Source organism: Ammospiza nelsoni, chromosome 8, assembly GCF_027579445.1.
Source record: "Ammospiza nelsoni isolate bAmmNel1 chromosome 8, bAmmNel1.pri, whole genome shotgun sequence".
Lineage (NCBI taxonomy): Eukaryota > Metazoa > Chordata > Aves > Passeriformes > Passerellidae > Ammospiza > Ammospiza nelsoni.
The window spans coordinates 29864087-29885662 of NC_080640.1; the positions used below are offsets into that span (position 1 = coordinate 29864087).

General features: G+C 41.1%; 1 protein-coding gene across 6 annotated transcripts in view; it reads right to left on the bottom strand.

The window, feature by feature from the left end:
- JMJD1C (jumonji domain containing 1C) overlaps nucleotides 1–21576 on the bottom strand; it is a 159178-nt gene that overhangs the window by 36157 nt on the left and 101445 nt on the right. For 4 of the 6 annotated variants that reach the window (XM_059476569.1, XM_059476571.1, XM_059476570.1 and 1 more), the window contains 2 exons: nucleotides 19617–19730; nucleotides 2600–2705 (listed from right to left, as the gene is read on the bottom strand). In XM_059476569.1, coding sequence (XP_059332552.1) covers nucleotides 2600–2705; nucleotides 19617–19730 — 220 coding nt within the window. The remainder of the gene's footprint in view (nucleotides 1–2599; nucleotides 2706–19616; nucleotides 19731–21576) is intronic. The other 2 variants (XM_059476574.1, XM_059476573.1) reach the window with 1 other exon arrangement.

Consider the following 21576-nt stretch of genomic DNA (forward strand, 5'->3'; position numbering starts at 1 on the left):
TGACAGGAAGAAGGAGAAAGATTGAACTGCAGTCACACAACACAGACCAGCTCAGCTCCAGCCCAGCCCAGCCCAGCCACAAGCAGCCATTACAGGAAAAGCCTGGCTTTGTCTCCAGTCCCTGGCTGAATCACTCCAGCTACACATTGTTGAAACAGCCTGTGCAGTACTATGAGAAAATATGTTCAGAACTGAAGCACACTCAGTGTTTCAGGAGGATTATTACACATGCAGCCTGAGATTGCAATGATAAAAAAACTAATCGGAAGAAAGAAATCAAATCTTTTAATTGTTCAAAATCAAAGACACTTCACTATGTTCCTTGAACCGGTTTTATTTGTCCCAAAAGCTTTCAACTTGGCCAAGTTCGGGAGGAGCTTCATTTTTTATTAAACAAGGAACAAACTACTTTCCTGCCAAAGCTACAATCTCCACTGCAAAGCATGCTGCTGTGACTGCTGCCCAAAGGAGAAGTTAAAGGGGCCAATTTTTTTCTTTAGTCTCATTCTTGTAAATAATTGGACTGGTTTTGACTAAAATTCTCCCTCTTTAAATTGGCATGCTCCTTTCTAAATATTTGGAACCAGATTTTAACGCTTCTATCCGACCCTCCTCTTTCTTCAAATAAACTGTGTTTTAACTGCAAAAGTCAAAGTAGAAAATACTAAGTTGTGGTATGAAGGTTTCAGCATCACAGAAAACAAGGAAAAGGCTGGATACTAAAAATATTGTAGACAATGAAGTACGAGAATGTGGTAATAACCTCAACAGATGCATCTAGACAAGGCAGAGGCGAAAATGTAGCTTACATTGCAGGGAACAAGAAAATGGAGGAGGTGAAGCAAACCAGAGAAGAGAGAGGAGGAGAAAAGGAAGAAAACATGACCAGATGACAGCGGGTAGCATTGTCAGAGGGCTGTCTGTAAGCCACTGGAAGGTTGGTGCCAATGCAAGGTCTGCATGAGCAGATTCTGGGCAGGAACAATGTGACAGCAGTCCCTGCTGGCTGACCACCACCCATGGGGCTGAGGCCCCAGTGAGGAGCACGTGTCCCCTCAGGTCACACATCACATCAGGGGAGCAAGTGGATCTAAAGCTTCTCCTCAGATGAGAACAACACTGGCATGAGATTCATCTTATCATCTATATTACATCTTCTCATCTATACTATTGTTCATTTGTGCACTTCTGAGCACAGAAACCTCTGTGTGAGAATCTGTATGTATGAGGGCAAAAACACAGACCCTGGAATGATGGGAGAGTTGTGTGGGTGATGGGCTGGCAGTCTCATCGAGATGACTATTTCAATACTGCTGGAGCTTTGCTCAACTATTGATTCTGTACCAAAGTACATGGAGACTTTTACAATAGCCTTACTGTAGTTCTTCTAATGAAATACAATAAACAAGCTCAATTTCAGTTTCCTTTTCATATAACTCTGATTTGATTGTGCATCACCTCTCAATCCAGTTTTGTCTGCAAATTTCATCAACAGACTATTAACTTGTATTGCATCTGATGATATCAAAAGTAAAATCTAAAATGACTAACACCAACATGCCAACTTACTATCTAAACAATTCCACGTGTTCATTTTTTCAGCATCCTTTTTCTGTGGCCCATAAGAACCATGTCTAGTCAAATGAGAAACTCCACAGAAGGAAAAACACAAGTTTTTTTACTCTTAAGTTCAGTATTATACTTACCATATTCTTTTTGTCTTCTGATCTTGGTTTTATCAAAGAGACTAGACAGCAAGGAAACCTCAGAGCCATCCTTTAAATATCTCATTATTTACAGCTTCCCTCCTAATCTTCATTTACAAAATGACTGCTTAAGCATTTTTGTTCTCAAACTTCTTTCCTGGGGATTTTAGCCCAGACACAGAGGGTGGTTTCTGCCTCCTAGTAACAGGAACTCCTCTGCAGAGCTTCCTGAAACTTAATAAATATGTAGCAAATGCATCCAGTATTTTTACTATCAGCAAGATGGCACCAATATAATTTCTTCAAATTCATGCTAGTTTTCTTGTAACTTGTATCTACAATGTACATATTATTGTACATAGCTTTTTCTGCAGCCTCCCAGCATTAGAACTGAGTTACAAATTGTAACTGATTTGAAAGCAACTTTTCACTCGGGGGGAGAGCGTGGGGTGGGGATCTGAAAGTATTCTTCATCTGTGACAGAACTGTGAAGAACTACAAGCACAGACAGGTATCTGAGAAGTTATCACACGTAACAGTAACACTAACAGAGCACAGAACAGTTTTAAACATGCCAAAATGTGTGTGGAGGCCATTCATACACACTTATTTTCACAACAAACTTCATAAAATATCTACATTCAGACTAATGATATTCAGCTTTTGCTGTAATCACTAAAACATCAAACAAGTTAAGAACAGTCTGAAGCAAACACCAACAGCTTCTTACAATCTTGTTGCCTTGTATTAACAAATACTTCCAAAAAATAACTTCCAAGTTAAAAAATATATTCTCCATTATATCACAAATGCTATGGGATGAATCCCACACAAGCAATGGCCTTAAACTAGCTAACACAGAATATAAATAACACAATTTCCCACATAATTACCTTGCATAAAAATCTCCTGAACCTTTTGTTCCTTTACCCAGGCTTTTACCTCCTCATGTAACTGCGGGTTATCCCTGAGAACTGGGTTTAGACTGTCTACGTCGTCCTAAAGTAGAGATTAAAAAAAGAACCATATGTTATGTTTACTTGTAACATTTTTGTTTATTTTCCTAGATGTATTTTAAAATACAGTATTAAGTTGTTAGATGCTAATTTTACTGATTGCCTACAAATCCCTGTGCTATTTTTAGAGAAAACTTAAAAGCATAACATAGTGCTAGAAGTTATTTCATGGGAACACAGTATGTCAGATCCCACATGTGGCGAGACTTGTAAGCTATTAATAGGATCACACTTTCATACTGTCTTACTACAAGCTAAAAATGCCCTCTTAAAGACTTAGGTGCTCACAGGTATGCACAAATTGTTTAAATAATTATTAAATTTTGTTTTTAAAAAAATCTGGTTTCCATATCTGTAAAATGTAAGAATATGGACACGTTGAGCATAAACACAGATATCAAACCTACAAATGTAACACATAAGCAATATTTTAGGAGAAACAAGCATTCTGAGATAAACACCATTGCTGATTTTCAAATATGTTGGCCTTTGTTAATTAGGTAGTTTCAAATAAGACATGTTTTATGTTTATTACAATCAGTTCTCCTGGAAAAGATTATTTTCCAGTATTTGGTAGGATATCATCTGGGAAATGAAGATATATTCAGTGGCTCCTTCTAACAGAAAAAAAAATTGGGCACAGAATCTGGTTCATACCCTTGCAAGGATGGCTTAAGAATCACCATTCATCTCTGGACTCCTAGAACACCTATTTCTCTATTTCAGAGCAAACTTGCTATTTCTGTCTTTGAGGCTGTGGCAGAGAAAAAAAGCCTGGTGGCTCCTCAGGCTGAAGATGGCCTTGAAAACCCATGAGCAGCAGCAACATTCATTTATAGCAAGAGAACTTCAGACAGCTAAAATAATGAGTGCACTTCTCCACATACAAAATGTAGAATGTTTTATCAGTACTGCAGCTGAGAAAAAGCAATTTTATTCCTTGATCTCCAGCAAGTTCCTTGATGTTTCACAATTTATTATGAAGAGCTCCAGCCACAGAACACAAAGATACAAGTAACACCCAGTGAACGGTGCATTGCTGCCAGGCCCTCCAGTGACACAAGCAATTTCCCTCTATTCATCTGGATGAGATTATTCCTGCTAACCCACTGATCACAGGATATCTATTTCCAATTCAAAATTCACTTCCTGACACTTGGAGATTTGCTGTGCTCCACTATGGAGAATGCATCAATGCTTTGGTTATCAGAGAAAATTACTGCTCTCTATCCTTATGCTTCTACAAAGAACATAGCCTTGGATTGAAGAAATGGTCAAGATGAGCATTTTAATACATGTCAATTGGAACAAAGTGAAAGGGAAGGAAGATCAACAGGACCTCTGCCACAAGGTTCAAAATACCAACCAGATAAGTATGCTGTTAGCATTACCAGAGGCACAAGAGGGTCATAACTAAAATTTATTCAAGGATGGCCTCTCCCAAAGCAGTTTAAAAAAGAACATTGGCTATTTCTGCCTACATGTGCAAGTCCATTTGAGCAATGATCCTACATACAGAAAAAACATCACCACTGGGAAAAGGGAATTATTTGCCAGGGGAACACAGCAGATCCTGGAACTGGAGCTGTGTGATCATCAATCATGTCCTCCTTCCCATGCACTGTCTTTGACAGCAGCTGCAAGAGACTCCTGCACCAAAAATTTCCCCACTCAGATCCACATGCACTGGATCTAAGCAACAGACTGAGGACAGCAATACTGAGTTTGGCTGACCTACAAATGCAGCTGATGTGCAGCTCTTTGACATTGTGAGTAATCACTTCAGTTGCGTCTACGAAAATCTGTATCCTCATTTGGAGATGATACACATTGATTAAGTACCATGAAATCAAACCTGTTACTCTTAACATTATACTATTTTCATGAGTTCTTGACAGAAAGTTTTTGAGTCTCTATGTCATCTTAAGCCACTTTTGATTTGTTTCCTGAAGGCAACACACACTGGTGCTTTTTTTCCTTAAGATTTCACATCCTTCCTAAGCATCTAGGCCTTCTTTGAACTTAACACTGAAGATACTGTCCATCCTACATATAGTACATTTGAACCTCCACCTCCTGTTCAGATGCATGACATCAGCATGCTTGGCTGAGAGTGCTCCCTGAGAACAGATAGAAAAGGAGCCAGCAAAGTCCATTTTGTATTTATCTCCTCACCCTTGGAGAAAGACGAGCTCAAAGATAAGCTACAAAAGGCACAAGTTAGGTCAGAGACCCATTACACAAACTGCATGCAGGTGTGACTGGGATTATGTGGATGATATCAGAGCCTAGAGTTTCTAAATATACACACAATACACATTTAACACATCAATCACAGGGTAGGGGGGCAATACTAACAGAGCAAGTTTCTGTAACTTCAAGAATTCTGTTATTTTGTGTACATGTACCTATGAAAAATGTGTGTGCCATGACTTACCTTTTTCCATCTGTAGTCTTAAACCTGAATATCTAAAACCCAGGAAATTAATGCATTAATTAACACTGCATAATGTGTTAAAACTATGAAGCAGTGGCCTTAACCACACAGTCTCAGCACCCATCACAAACTCTGGCAAAAGGAGGGAGAGGACAACAACAGGCAAGGCTGATGACTTGCAGTCTCTTCCCCAGTTTAACACTGAAGACAAGCAGGTGACACTGCAGTTCCCAGTTCTTTTCCTTACCCTGTGTTTATATTGTTCAAGGAAAAATTACTGTCTACAGATTTGAACCTTGGCAATTGTAACCCTCAGTTTTGCTCTTCTTAGCTAATGCAGCACGATTGACAGACTAACCTCCAGAAGATTTAAATGCCCTGCAGGATTTTCCTCCAGACTTTTCCTCATTTGAAAGTAGTTTTACAAACAGAAGTTATGGTACCCTCTCCTAAACTAGTTTTTCCACAAGTCCTGGAATATCTCCTCCAGAAGGATGTTAATACTGGATTGAAATCCTTATGCAAATCAGGATGCAAATCAAATAAAGGGGACTGTTATATTCTCCTTCAAGTCTACTGGAGGAAGCCCTTGATGTACTTCAAGTGGCAGTGCCTCTGGTTCCACAAATGACTAGATGCAACTCTGGAAGGAGACAAAAGACCTATAGGCTAGAAAAATACGGTTGAGATAACCCCTCCTGCCCTTCTGGAAAAGTCACGTGAGGCAACGTGACTATCAGAAGCTTGCCAGTCTGTGACTAGCTTTTCACATCTTTACTGATATTCTTCTTTCTTTCTAGATCAAAAGAAGAATTCACTTCCAGTGGACTGGACTTTATGCTTAATTATCCAAAGAACTGGGTCAGCTGGCACATCTCTCTAGGTGATCATTCTCACCTGCTGGGGATGTGTTCGACTCAGGGCAAGTCCTGAGAACAACAGAGAATGAAATTTTCCCCCAAGTATCAAAAAAGGTGCTGTGTTTTTCTGACTTGATCTGTTCTTTCTCCTTGTGCAAAAGGATACAAGCAGGTTGAAACCATAGGCCATATCATCAGGTTAAGATATCACACTGGTCTAACCAGGAAGAAATTTTTGTGCAGAGAAGCATTTTCAAAGAGTTTATTCAGACATAATAAAATAACTAAAAATAATTTATCATTCAGAGTCACAGGTGAAGCAGTGCTTAGATCACTTGCCATGCATCAAAATTCCTTTGAGATCAAACAGGAATTTCAAGATAGTTACCACATAAAAACAAGTCAAAATCCCAATGAGAATTCTTCTTCTTGCTCTTCATGCACAAAAAAATATTGTCCAAGACACTAAGAGCTATCTCCAGATGTGTTAGCCCATTGCCTAAAGACCACACAAAGTGCTCTGAAAGGCTCAAATGACCAGAGGCTCCTTTTGCATTTTGGGCAGCCAGGTATGACTGTGCTAGGAAGGCCTAGATATTTCCACAGCTACCTCCTCCACAAGACCTCAACTTCTGAGGAAATTGTTGCTTCAGCATTTCAAAATACTCATCAAAGTCATTATTCAGAAGCTTGGGAGGTAGAATGAGTTCATGGAGAGATGAAACCCTAGAGCAAAGAGGAACAAAGAAGTGGATTCCAGTAGCTGCCCCTACCCCCAGTCACAGAGCCTACATGCTGCTTATGGGACAGTGCACACACTCAGTCAGCTGTCAGCTCCCCACTGTCAGTGAAGAAGAGAAGGAGAACTGACAATACACATTCCAGGTAAGCCAGTCCTAGAAAAACAGTGGCTTTTGGCATTAAAAAGGCTTAAATCAGAGCCCTGAGGACTACATCTCAACACACATCACACATCAGGAACCTGCAAACCTTTATTTGGGAAACCTCCTTCCTTGGTCATGGTGTCTCTGCATTTGGCTTCATGCATCAAGGACATGCTATCAGTAGGAACTCATTTCAGCTAGTGTTTTCCAGAGAAAGACTAAGTAGATTTTGCAGTCCTCGCAAAGGTCAACGCCACATTAGTCCTCACCATCTGTGGCTTAATTAACTATAGCTTCCTCTGGCTGCTTAGAGGTTTTCTGATAATTTAGGACACGAATTAGATGAAAACTAGTACATAACCAACTTGACAGTCCTGTTTACAATGCTTACACAGTGTGCACTGCACATTGAAATAAGCATTTTGTCAGGAGTTTAATGGTAGAGGGACCACATTTAAATTCAAACAGTGCAAAACAAAACCTCAAAGTGTCCTGAACCTTCAGTTTTGTTCTTGTTTCATAAGTGAATACTAGCTTCTATAAAATCAGACCCCAACCCTTTTTTTTCCTTTTGCAGCAAGTCATTTGTACAACTGCACTGAACTTCAGCTGCATAGAAATTAGGTATCAGAACTGCAGAGTGAAAACAAGCCAACACTTCCCTACTGATTGCCACAAGTCTTTAGAGAGCAGTACAGTAGCAGCAAAAAGCACTTCTCAAAATCTAAACTGCTGAGAATTTATACTAGTCTCCTAATGCCAATTTTTGATTATTTTCTTCCATTAAAAAGATCAAGTATTGTACCTGCACCCAGCCTCAAACACATTCATGCCAATTTTTACCCCTCATTTGAAAGCAGGGCTGTACAATTCTCTCATTTTCATTTCTTGATAACCAGCAAAAAAATCCTTTTCTTTCATCTTTCACTGATTATGTCACCTGACATACTGATTAAATCACTGATCTGTAATTTCTTTCACTGACAGTGATTTTTAACAAACCTTCAATCTTAACATTGTCCTACTTGACATCAGAGTGAGAAAATACACACAAAATGCAGACAGGCAGAATACCAACTATCATAACAAGAACATCACCTATGAACTGGTAGAATCCCTCTGCCCTGCTACCAGACTTTTTTCAGTGGCAGAAGATAGGAATCTAAGTAAAACACAAAAAAACTGGCAGCAACTGCCACCCCTGAGGGTATTACCAGGCAGGCACTGCGGCTGCCACACAGACCACACCACAACTGAGGAGGGAAATGACCAAATTTAGATGAGTCTAAATACAGATCTCCTGCAGCTTCCTCCTAGACACACAGCATGCATAAACCACTGGTTAGCAGCATATTCCTGATTTCCCTGTGACAAGTGAAAGGCTACCCCAGCTGCCAGGGCAGTGCAGCTGCCAGGAGTTCAGCCAGGCACAGCAGTGGGGACGGCTCTGGGAACCCATCGAGCCCAGCAGGGCAACCTCTCTCCTGCTCCACGCTCCTCATCCAGGGCAACGCCACCCACAGACACCAAGGCTGGAAAGCTAGAAAGGCTAGAAAGTTTTTTGGGGAGATTGGAACTTCCCAGTTTACCTTAAACGGCTTTGTCTGAGCTGAGAGAAGAGGCTTAGGCTTAGCAGGCGACGCGAGCGCTTTCTATGTAAACCCAACCCACACTTGACCTATTTTCTGCTGTTCTGAGCGCACAGTCACAATTTACCTCATTCAAACCCAGCAGCTGCTGGGCTACATCTGAACCAGTTAAGTCAAGCTTGAAGGCACAGCCCTGACCCCTAAAGCAGAAACAAAGTCGAGCCGAGGTCAGCCCTGCTCCACACGGCCGCAGGGGAGGGCAGGGCTGGGCAGTGACGCTCGCCCTGCACGGACACACAACTGGGATAACTGATCCCCACCCAGCAAGGGGCTCTGAATGCTCTGTTCCAAGGACAAATGTTTATAGATAGTTCAGACCACAAACATTTAAAGATGAAGGGTTATTTTCAGTGTGTAACAGCAATGACTATGTTTCTGTAAGTAGGAAGTTAAAATTACAAGGGGGAAAAAAGATGAGAATACAAATTTAGTGATTTTCCAACTGTCAGTAAAGTTAACATTTCTCAGGAAAAGCTATCAACGATTTTGCTGCTGCTCCCCACTCTTCCCTATGCATAATACTCCTCCCCACACACTCCTACTCCCTTCCTCATTTTACCTCAGGAGCTGAAACTGATTTTAAAATTTTAATTATCAGGTTTGAGAACCAAAGGATCAGGGCCACATACACTTCTCCAAGTCCTGATTTCAGGCTTGAAGATGCATCATCACACTGCTTTGTTCAGTTCTGGAAGCATAAGTGGTATACTAACATTAGGAACATAAATATACGGGGGGGGGGGGGAAATCTGACTTGTAGTCTAATTTCTCCATTATTTGAACTTACAGAAATCAACAGATGTATTTGCCTTCTTATAAAACTATCAATACCTCAGGTGAAATGGGTATCGTCTAAAACTTGCATTTTACAAGTCAATTTATTATTCTTTTATCTGTAGATGACAATCAGGTGTGGGAAGGCAGAGGGGAAATCAGAATGTGAACATGGACAGGATGAACATCCAGCAGGAAAGTAAACAACAACCAATGGATAAGCAAAACCAAACCTGGGCTAGACAAGTATTGTCAAAAACCGGCCTAAAAACTGCTCTAGTGGCATCTACAGTAGTCTTGCACTTGAAAATAGAGATAAAAAATAGATGACCCTTATGTCCACAAAGCATGCTACTCTCTCTGAGCAGCTAGGACAATCTGGGTTAGAAAAGCAAACTCTTCCCCCAAAGTCAGGTATCTTTTAGCATCTAAGACTTCCCAAAAAAAGTGGCTCCTATGCACAAAACAGAGGGGCTTTCAGCTTCCACCTAGAACACTGTGGTGACCGTTTGTACTACTTACATGCTCCACATACAGACAAATAAAGGTCAAATGTACACTACTCCATGTCCACCTTCCCTATCATTTTGCTGACACAGCCACACATTTGCTTTTCTTTCATTTTCCACTGAATCATATTTCCTTCCGCTTCCTCAGGGCAGGCTCCACATTTTTATCACCACCATCTCAGCAATATGCAACTTGTACTGATTTGGCATTTTGTTTTTTTAATTGTAAGAGAAACAGGGAGGGAGTACTGGTCCTAAGCCACTCAGTCATGTGGCAATACTGGAACAGCCTTTGAGTCACTAAGCAACTCAGTGCCACTATGGGAAAAGAAACCTCAAAGCGCAGACATTTCCCTGAAGCAAGCAATTAGCAGAGTGAAGTTGATGCTAACAAGGAGACCTGCTAAGTAAGTAGATTGAAGAAATCTCTTTTGTACATTGATATTAAAATTTAAACTGAGAACCAGACACCCTGTGAATTGTGAGCAGCTTTCAGAAGGTATTCAACAAGACCCAAATCACATCAGCTGAAGGACAAGCTGTATGGATGTCAGCATCTTTAAGCCAAAAAGAAAACCACATTCTGTGGATCACCAGTTGTCTGGACTAGTGGGCAATCAGAAATCAAGCCAAGCCAAGAGGTCTGCTCAGACACTGACCACTTTACAAGAGACACATGTTCCTTGCATAAGGGACAGCAGAGGTTATCTGTGGCAGCTAGAAGGCTGTGTACCACCACCACAGAAAATGACTGACCACACAGGTCATCTCAGCTCACAGCAGTCACCTCCATCAAACCTTTTAGCAGCTGCATTACTCAGCAATACCATATTCCTTGACAAGACTGCTGAGAGCTTACTGAAGTGAAGAGCAAAGGCCTCTCAATCCAGTTCTACAGAAGAAAACTGCAGGAAACCGTCCAATACGTGCCAGTGTGATGACAGATCCTAGAATCAACACCACCTCCTAGAGATATCCATCAGTGTATCACTCTTGTGAATGACTCCCTGCTCTGGAATTTGAACTACCACCAGCTTAGATTACCAACAGTAATCACACAGCTACCCTAGTCTTTCCTGCAGATATCCTCAATCCTATTTACCAAACAGGAACTCTGCCAACATACAACTTTACAACTTTCCAGGTCCTTTCCTCTATAACTCATGAGGATTATGGGCAGAAGACAAATCCCTACAAACAATAAAAATATTTTAAGGCAGAAAAAATACATCAAATACCATCCAAATGTTCTTGAAACCCAGCGTGTTTTAGTCCACTGAATTACATTAATGTTTTATTTTCAAGTCACTTTCAGAGATTTATTTGATAATGTGTTTCTTAGAATACAAATACATACATGTTGGCCCACATGCTGGTATTATGAAAGTAGATCAAAATAAAACTCATTTTTCTCACATTTTAAAAGTACCACTGTATTTGCAGAGAACTTTTCAAAGTTAATTTCTAACAGGATTGAAAGCAGTCCTAGCTTTTTTTTTTTTACTGTAGAGAGCTCATAATGACCTGCTGGAGCCTTTTTAGGAATTTTCCCTATAAATAATAGATCTGACCAGCTGGGACATATATCATAGCTGGATTAACACTACAGCTCTCTGCAGCCCTGGAGAAAGCAATGGAAATGCCTTTTATAGAACTGATGAATAACAGTCTTGCAGAGAGGAAAGATTAAACTGCTAATCACAAACCAGGGATGTTTCAGTTATTGCTGCAATAAATTCCCTGGGGTAAACTTAGGTAAGTCATTCAGAGTTTAAAATTGATACAATGATCTTCTATTTCACCATATTTTTTCATAGACAAATCTCCTAGCATGTAGAACCAAAAAATTCCTATTGAAGACATAATTCAGAATTGAACTACATTGCTTGGGGAAGAAAAAAAAAGAAGAAAAAAGCTCAAGCCTGTCAAGCACCATAATTCAGCCACCAAGTCTTATGCATTCTGAAATCTGCTTTAATCTGATTTTATCTCCCATATACCAAAATGGTGTGACATGGTGATAAGACAATGAAAGGGAAGAAAACATTCAAATGGGGTAAAACCCCTGCCTCTATGCTTGAAATATAATTTCTAAACTGCATGCTTAAAATTCACAACTAAAATCACAAAAAACGTAATGATGTGACATGCACAGAAATTATTATGATTCAAACTCATTTGCTCAGCAAAACCATTAAAATACCACTCTCAATAATACTGGCAGATACACTCAAGTAGAGGAGGTTACAGGGGAAGAAAGGGAATAGTTAACTTTAATTCCATTCAAAAGACAGGAAATGTTTGCTAGATTAAAGGGGGAGGTTCAGTATTTACAAACAATAGTAGTGAAAAGACTTTAGAACTGTAATTACTAGTATACTGTTAAAAATAAATAATGCTTTGTGCATCAAGTCCTCCACAAGCCCTTGGTAGAGTTATTCCAACATCTAAGAAAATAGCAAGATTCATACTTGGTTTTATTTCTAAAACTTCAAGTTGGTATAAAATTACTTGAGCTTCTCCCCAGATGTCTGGCCTGGAAAAAGAATTAGGAACACAGACCTGGAAATGCTATAGCTCTCAACCTCTCCTAACTCTCCTAGCTTGCTGAAGGCTGTGGAGCAGCTCCCCTGAAGCAGTAACCCCAGACTACAAATTATTACTTCTATTAGTGTAATTTCAAAAATACATTCTGTAAGAAAAAGATCTAGAGCTGCAGCCAGAACAAAGGGACATTGTATCCAAGGGAGGAACGAAAGCAAACAAACCCACGGGCACTTCACCAAACAAGCTGTTGTGTTATCATTTCAAGATAAGGCTTAATTTGGGTAAGAACACATTTTCATGAAACTCAAGTTTGCCCCTACCTGAAATGCAGGAATGCCTACTCTCTTCCTGCTCTGGGTACCAACTCCCATGCAACACTGCAGAATTTACTTGCATTCACAATTCTGGGATCCCTAAAGCACCGAGGATTCCCAATCCCAACAAAGAGCAGCTTGGGAAACCAAGAACACAGGGTCAAAGCTACAACTGGTTATAATGTGAAACAGACTTCTCTAGGAGCTGACTGAGTCTGGATTACAGAAGCAGGGCTGGTCAGGACCACCACATAAGAGAATTACTTTAAACTTTCATTTTTAATAGATGAAACAGAAATTTTAAGGACCAAAAATAAGGCTTCCTTCACTTACTACTGAGAGATATTTTCCATGGATTTTTACTGGTGAAAAAGTAAACACTTGTGATCAAACACAGGAAATTTTTACCCAGAAACACTGGATGGATTTTTAAACTCAGTAATCCCAAGCATGGCCTTTCGGAAGTACCAAAATACTTTAGTAAAAGGATTTAATATTCACTTTCAAAGACGAAGCAGGTTTTGTTCTCTCTCTTCCATTCTGAAATCCAGTCTTTTAATTACTTACTTAAATACTACCTCCTAGAGTAGGATTAATGAAATCAAATCATTGAACTGGTTTTTCAGAAATTGTACGAAGAATATAACAAAGGAAGGAAAACTGTTTTCCTATGGATCTGAGTGTCATCTGCATTGCAGTAACCTCAGTTTATCCCAAGGACCTCTCAACTCTTTCCCCATTGCTCTTTGTGTACCTTCCCACAGCTCCAGCAGCTCCACCTGAACTGGTGCAGCCACACTATTTGTGTCACCTTCCTGTGACTGATGGCCTCCCCTGCACACTGCTCACTTCCCTAAGGCTTATCAGATCTTAACAACTCCACTCCTGAGCCAAACCTTGCTGAGAGACAAAAAAAGTGACTGAAGCTCTTACTTCTTACCAGATCAAGGTAAAACAGAAAGGTGCCATTTTATTCCACCTCTTTTGAGAAGACAGAGGAGGTTCTCAAACAAGAAGCTCTTGTTCAAAGAGAAGCACAAATACAGGCTTGGGGCAGATGATGTACTTGTCCCTCTGACTCTGCAAAAGGAGGGTGCCAACCCCTCCTCCCTCATTGCTCTCCTTTTGTGAGCTGGGATGAAACTCTCCTGTCCTGCACGTGTTGCTGGGAGTGAGGAGAGCTGTGAGTCATCTGACCCACTTCTAGCTGGACCAGCTTTGGGCTTCCCCACATGTTGGAGCCCAGCACTTCAACTCCAAGTGTCAGTAACGAGCTGTTTAGACCATCCTCTTTACAAGGCTGCCAGGGAAGCCAGCTGGACTCCTTATGGGTGGTCCAGAGACATGGGAAAGAATTGAGACAGTTCTTCAGCACAACACTGAGAGGAGTTCAAGATGCACAGAGCTGTGTGTGCCTGGGTTCCCTGTGCAGGAACCAAAAGCAGGAGGGGAGCACAGAGGTTCTCTGGCCGGCACCCGGAGCTCCCAAGCTGCTTCTGGCAACCTCAAAGGGTGGGACCAACCCCAAAAAGCTCCTGCCTGCCCATCAGTGGAGGTGAAAGTTTATGGGAAAAGCAATTTTCAGCTGCAGTAGTTATTTTTAAGCCTGAAGCCTAAAGTAAGAAGTTTGAAAGATGAGTGCACATATAATTATGGGGTGCTTAAAATACAGACAGAAAAATACTATTTTATCCCTGTTTCAAGATGTTTAAAGAATTTTTTTATGTGCACATGGCATTACTATACAAGCCCAGCTTACTTGCTCCTACAAGCAAACAAGTCACAGAACCCAAAGGCATCCAGGCCTGAAATATCCAATGTCTGCCCATTATGAACAGAACAGCAGAGCAGTGGTGTTGCCCATGGCCCTTCACTCAAGTCTTTCTCAATGGCACGACTTGAATTTGTAATAGATCAAGATAAGTGTGTATTAGCTCCTGTATCTGATGTACCTGCTTCATGATTAGTGAGAAAGTTTATTATTTCAACAATCTCCAAGGCGTGTTAGACATTTGACCTGCCAGCATTCAGATGTGCCACACACATTTAGAAAAAGAGCAAAGTACAGGTGCCTATCACTGTTCATGCAACACCTCCCACGGGGGATTTCTCATTGCCCTATCTTTACATCTGCAACCTTCAGCACTGAGGTAGACAGGCAGACTGTACCATTTTGAAACACTAAAGCAACCAGGCTTGTCTTCCAGAAAAAAAAAAAAAGTTCTGAAGGAGAGTGTGAGGCCTGAAGAGAGATTTCACTATAAATATTCATTCTTAGCAAGATTTTTTTTTTCTTTAAACCAAATAAACAAGAGGACTTTTGAAAGACTGTGCACCCTTCCACTTTCCTCCCTGAGTGGTAAAATACCCTTTGCAGGACATTTAATGATTGTGAAGGAACTTCATTTGAATTCTGTCCTGCCTCCACTGTGCACATTTGCTCCAGTGCTGTGTGCTCAGAAATCCTTTGGAAATACATTATCACACACAGTATGTACATATTTGGAAGTATATAATCAATCATGCACCCTTGCTCTGCCTGACCCAGACACAGCTGAAATGCACTCACTGCTTAAGGCAAAGCAGAGTCTTTCCAGATCTTTCCACAAGCCTATTTTACTATGAAAAAACCACAATATAAAACACTTTTTGTTATTCTTCATTTGCTTGTCCAAAGTATAATGCAGTTGACTCCAGCTGCTTCAGCCAGCAACAGCAGAATCACACACTTCAGCCCCACAGTGTCCGTGACGGGCACTGCCAAACACCAGCCAGACAAAAACACCACTCTGATGAGGTCACACATAACATATGCTGGACTTTAATGCTTCACATCCCCATCTATAGTCCTTCAAGTAAACGACAGTGCTTAAACAAATTAAGGCATGATTAGCTTTGCTGCTGCCTAACTTAATATGTGTACCACAAAACAGACGCACACAGACGGCACAGAACAGTACAAATAACTTATTACAAAAAACCTCCTCAAAGTATCTGATTGAGGTCACACTTGTATGTGTACACTTAACTGGAATTTTTCCTTAAAACAGGTTTTTGGAAGAAATGTTCATTTTCATACTATACCAGGAGCCATTATTAGACTCACTACACTAGTGAATTTTTGAACACAGAACATGCATGATATTATAAATGCAAAGTGGAATTCACTTTAAGGACCTAATCAACATGTCCATTTCAAGACTAAACTTCCTACAGATACTAATTAAATATAAAAAATATCAAAATACTGTAAACTTTATGCCTATTTCCTACAAAGCACAGAATTTTCATTCCATTACTAAGCAAGTACCACAGCAAACCTTCACATCTGCTTTATCCTCAAGATCCCCTTGTCACCACCATAAAAAGAGCTACATGACTAAATGGTCTGACCATCCCATATTAATGAATGAGTCACTCAGTCACACACAAGTTTCACATAGAGAATAATACAGTTTACATCCTCCATGAAGCAACAGAGATAAAAGCCACAGGAAACAAGTTGTAGGTTGGTGTTTAAGGCACCACACATACAGAATCCAAGCAACTTCTCAAGAGAAGGGCAGGATAAGCAGCACACAAAAGGCAAAAGAACCACACACATATTTAGCAGTAAAGAACAAATTCACTGGCAAGTGTTACAGTTGGTATAGCAAACCTTGTGAAGACATGGAAGTGGGCTCACATAATGCAGCAGCATACCCTGATTTTAATAATGATATTCATCTAGCCCTCAGCAAGGTCACTGAATCTCCTAACAATTGAAACATGTTTATTTATGCAAAGAGCAGACATGGCATGGGAATGCATGGGTCACGATTCCCCAGAAGTCCTGCCAAAGTCTCTTTAATCTTGTTCTGGAAGAACCACTTCTGGTAACGACAGTAATTTAGTTCTTTGCCTACTCAAACTTTGTTTTTCCTGCCAAGTCTCAAAGGATGCCAAGTGTGCTGTTTTCTCTGCTTTGAGCAGTTGTCACCTTTACACTGGACAGCAGCACCTTATTCATGAAGCATTTTGGCCCAAGAGTTATGTGAAACACCACTGTTTCTTGGTCAGAACTGATGTGAGCAGAATTCATACCAAATACTCGTCTGCTGCCCATTACCAGCATTATGAGTCTGTGTAATGATGGGAAAAATTAGTCAGTAGTTAAGAATTGTATCTGAAGTGAAATAGAGTCTTCCCACACAAATTCAAACTTTGTTTGTTTTGGCAGGAAGATACTGGAATTTTAGGCACTAACAGCAAAATGCAATAAAAAAGTGTTTAGGTCAACATGGTCTCTAAGGACTTCATACTGAAAATGTGCAGCCATGAGAGCTTGAACAAAAAACTAAACACGTTTCAGAAGACTCAAAGTTAACTCATCCCTGCAAAGAATGATGCCCCAGCTCTGTCTTCTGCTCACAAGCAGATCAATGCTATTCCAGACTAAACAAGGGAGCAAAACCACAATTTTTTTTGAAAAGGAGATACTAACATGAAGTTTACCAAAGACTTATCTAGGATCTGGTATTATGGCAAAGAAAAGGGAGGTCTTTCACAAAAAACATACAAGCACAAACTACCTTACATTAAGTGACTAATGGCTAGGAATGTGATTTCTACCATTAACAGAAAACAGCATGCAAAAGGAATAGAAACAATCCTCCCATTTCGGCTATCTTTGAGCAGAAAAAAGTCTCAGTAATAAAGCTAATATTTCTGTCTAACACACTGTTAGTACATACAGTTTCTATTCTCTTGAAGACATTATCATTCAGTAAAGCTCTTATCTGTACAATTAACTTGTGAAATTCGGCACTGAGATATTGCCAGCCCAGCAAAGAGAAATTCCTACGAAAAACACTTCTCAAGCTTTTTATAACAATTTGAATAAAGACATCTTTGCACTATTCATCAGTGAGCACAATGCTATTTTATACTACTGCACTCAATATCCAAGCAATACCCAGTTAAAATGCAAATTCTGGGTGCCTTAGTACGAAGAGGAATCTCTGTCAGGAAACTTCTTGTAATATTAAAATAAACAATTTAAGTATCTTGTCACCAAACTACTCATGATGGATACAGATCAACAGTCCTCATCTCAGGTTTCAATAGGTAACTAATTGCTCCATGAGAGGAGCAAACAGCCTGATCTAACACAGAATTGCCCTCTATGTATCAAAAATAGAGGCCAACAGTTAAGGAGAACAAGCTTATCTCTGGAAATTTTTGACAAGCTACTGCTTTATAGCAATTTTTGGTGAATACGTCTTGGAGAAGTCAAGTTGTCAACACTCAAATTTTGTATTACTGATCAAGACAGTATTACATATTTTTAAAAATTACACCTTCAACCTGAATGCACCTTCCCAAATGAAGGTGCTTCCAAGTCTAATGCTTTATCAGTTCATATTCTTTAGAGGGCCTAAAATGCATAGAACATCTCTATGTCACTGCCTGGCAATGGCATTGTTTAACAAGAGGCAGTCCTCCTATGCTCAGTTTGCTTTGTTCAGATCAGAAATGATCCACTGCCAAAAGGAGATTGATTACTGTTACTGGAACGAGCATCACCAGACACATGATCCTGACAGATTTCAGGCAGAGGACAGGCTGCAGCAGCAGTACTTGCTTTGTAAAACGAATCGGGAAGGTTGCGGCTGGCCTGGGAGGGTGAACTGACACTCCCCGGCTCAGCTGATTGAAGAGGTCCCTGCTGCCAAAGGAGGATATCCCACTCCGTGTTGCGTCATCCTGACCCCCTCCGTGCAGGAAGCCGCAGCACTGCCGGCACCCCGGCTAATCCAGCTCAGCCCATCAACATCCCAGGCTTCTCCCCCGCGCCGTGCCCCCCTCCCTGCTCCAAAATCCACGCTGTGCTGCTTTAGAGGACTGAAGGCAGGGGCTGAGAGTGGGAGCTGCTGTCTGCGGCACAGCCAAACTGTTCCAGCAGCTCGAGTCATAACATGTAACCTCACCCTGGTGAGAAATGCTCAACTCGTTTGGCTTCTCTACCACAGACACACAAAAGCACCAGCCCTTCCATGAACTGAACCTCCCTCTCCCTTTCCCTAGGATTCTCTCTCAGCCACTCTCTTTTTCTAGCTCTGTATTTGGCACTGGGGAAAAAAAAACATCTTGGTGAAGCAGGAGGGAAGAAGGGGTGTCAGGACAAAATTACATAGCATTTATTCAGGGCCATCTGTTATTCCAAGCCTCTAAGTACTATTTCTGTATCACCACAGTGTACCATCCAAGCCATAGAGAAGAGTTTATGGCTATTGTAATTGCAATCAGTTCAGCACAAATTGCAGTATCAAGTATTTTTCTATTTGTCATAGAAGAGATTTTTAGATCTTCTTCTGAAGCAGCAAGGGGGGGAATCACTAATTCTCTTGTTCTTTAAATACACACACATTATTATATTAATGTGTTTCTAATTAATGGAGAGGCATTAAAATCAAGGATACTGGAAATTTTTGCAGGCAATAGTAAGAAGAGTATTTCTTTTTTAAGATATTAACATTTTCTGCTATTCGTTTCCCAAGAGAACCAAAAATCAGGAAGGGGAATATAACCGTAATCATGCAAAGACCTGAAAATGAAAGCTTCAGAAGGAAGGATACTATCTTCTATCTGCTCTACAATTAATGGTACTGGTTAACCTTTAAAGGGGTCAGGTATTTTATCTGAAGGTACTACAGTAGTATTCGTGGCACAGTACACACCTTGACATGATCAGATTAAGTAGAATAATAGAGTACCCAATATAACCTTTCACAGAACAAGGAACAATCTCTGCTAATAACCAATAGGAAATTGTTCCTGTAACACAGAACTTGAACATAAAATGCACTTAAACAATAGTAAAATCATGGCTTTGAAATAAATTAAATGGATATTATTCATACACTAGTCAAATTTCTTACCTGATAGGGCTGAAAGGCACTATCTTCAGTTATGAAATCCAGCTGTTTGTCCACAAGGAATTCTACTGCAGTAATTGAATTGTATACACTTTTTCCAACCAATGGCTTGAATGTCTGTCAAGGAAAAAAGAGAAAATTAAGCAATTGAAAAAGCCCCTCAGCATATCAAACCCCCAAAACTGTATAAATACTGATGTATTTTTCCATTAAAATAACAGTTACTAATTATACAAAAAAGGAGGATTTTGTGTTCTGTCGGTTTTTTCCTTTGTGCCGTTGGTGGAAAACCAGCCAGAAAAGAGAACTACACCATCCATTCTTCCTTTCCTTCACTATGCTTGAGCAAGATTGTTTACCACAGAAGCTCAAAGTAGAGGAGCACCATTCCATCCTAAGCACAGAGCTCAGCCCGCAGCTCCTCTCTCCCTGCCTGCAGGACCAGCTAGCACAGCAGCGATTATACTAAGGACAGCTCAAGTGGAAGCAGACTGCAGAGAAATCCCTCCCCCCTCTTCCTGTTCTGAAATCGTTCACCTTGCCTCAAGTCAAGCATCTCATTTCCCTGCCCATCTCTGAACTGCTCTGACTCTGCTCCTGCCGCCCCCGCAGCCGCTCCTCCCTGCAGCAGCAGCAGCCGGCTGCTCCCTGCTCCGGCACTCCGCCCCCGAGCCCGGAGCGCCGGGCCCGGGCAGCTCGCACAGGGCCGGGAGCCTCCCTCACCCACCCCCGGGCTGGGCAAGCAACAAGGTGCTGCCCACCCTCGCTGCTGGAGGAAGCAAGGAACCTCCCAGCCCTGCTGCAAAAGCCAGGCACAGAGAAAAGGCAGCAGGCTCCTCGGCACCCTGGCACAGCCTCTGCCCAAAGCCCCTGCCCTCATGCAGGCACAGCAGGATGCAGCAGGGAGGGCGCCATGGCTCCAGGAGCTCCCCTGAGAGGGGACAAGCAGGCAAAGCCTTCCCTGCTGGCTGGGTTTCCTGGAACAGAAGCACAAGGAGAGCCCAGCCGAGCGGGGATGTACCTACTGGGGATGAGTCAGGTGAAAAGGAAATCCCAGCGGATGGAGGGGAGAGAAATGCTGCTCTGAGGACAGACAGGAACAGCAAGAGGAAGACATCTGTGAACAAAAGAAATGACTGGCAGAAAGAACATGCAGGATGCTAGGGAAAAAGCATGGAGGGACAGAAAAAAATAAGAGGAAAGTTATTTTACAGGACACAAAAATAATAATGAGGGAAAACAGGAAAAGAAAAAAGCCCTTTGAGACCAATTCTAAATTTAAAAGGCAGGAGAAAAAGACAAAGAGGAGAAACAAGGGCAGGTCAAACCACATGGAGCACTGTGCAAATGTTACCACCATCTATAAAATGCTGCTATAGCAGCTCGCATGCAACATCCTGCAGCAACAGACCCCAAGTACTTACAAGGGAAGGCAGGATCACCACGACCTATTTACAGATGGGGAAACTGAGGCACGAAGCAATCCCATAACTTGACAAAAGCCACTAAGCAGGGCAGCAGCAGAGCCAGTGACCTGCCCTCAGCCAGTCTGCAGGCAGCTCCTAAGAGAGCACTCAAGGTTTTATCAGGCTTCATTACCTACTTTCAAAGGTGTTGCCTCGAGATTAGGCTAAATATAACCCAAGTGTCTCTGGAGCTTCAGCTCTGGCACTTACTAAACAAATGAGAGAATTCTTCATGGGAGATACATTATACTTTCTAATAAACCTATCAAACTTCACAAATGCTCCGACTGAATGCACAGCATTCTTGTTTCCATTTTATTTAAGGTTTCACTTCAGCTGCTACTCTTTCTCAGACAAGGAAGGAAAAAAGCCAAACCTCTCCACCAATAGGTAACTAGATGAAAGGGCTGGAGGAGCAAGAGCATATGATAATATTCCAACTACTGAGTCCAAATAGTAAATAATTATTTAACCTCTAATAGCTAAGAAAGGGCCTT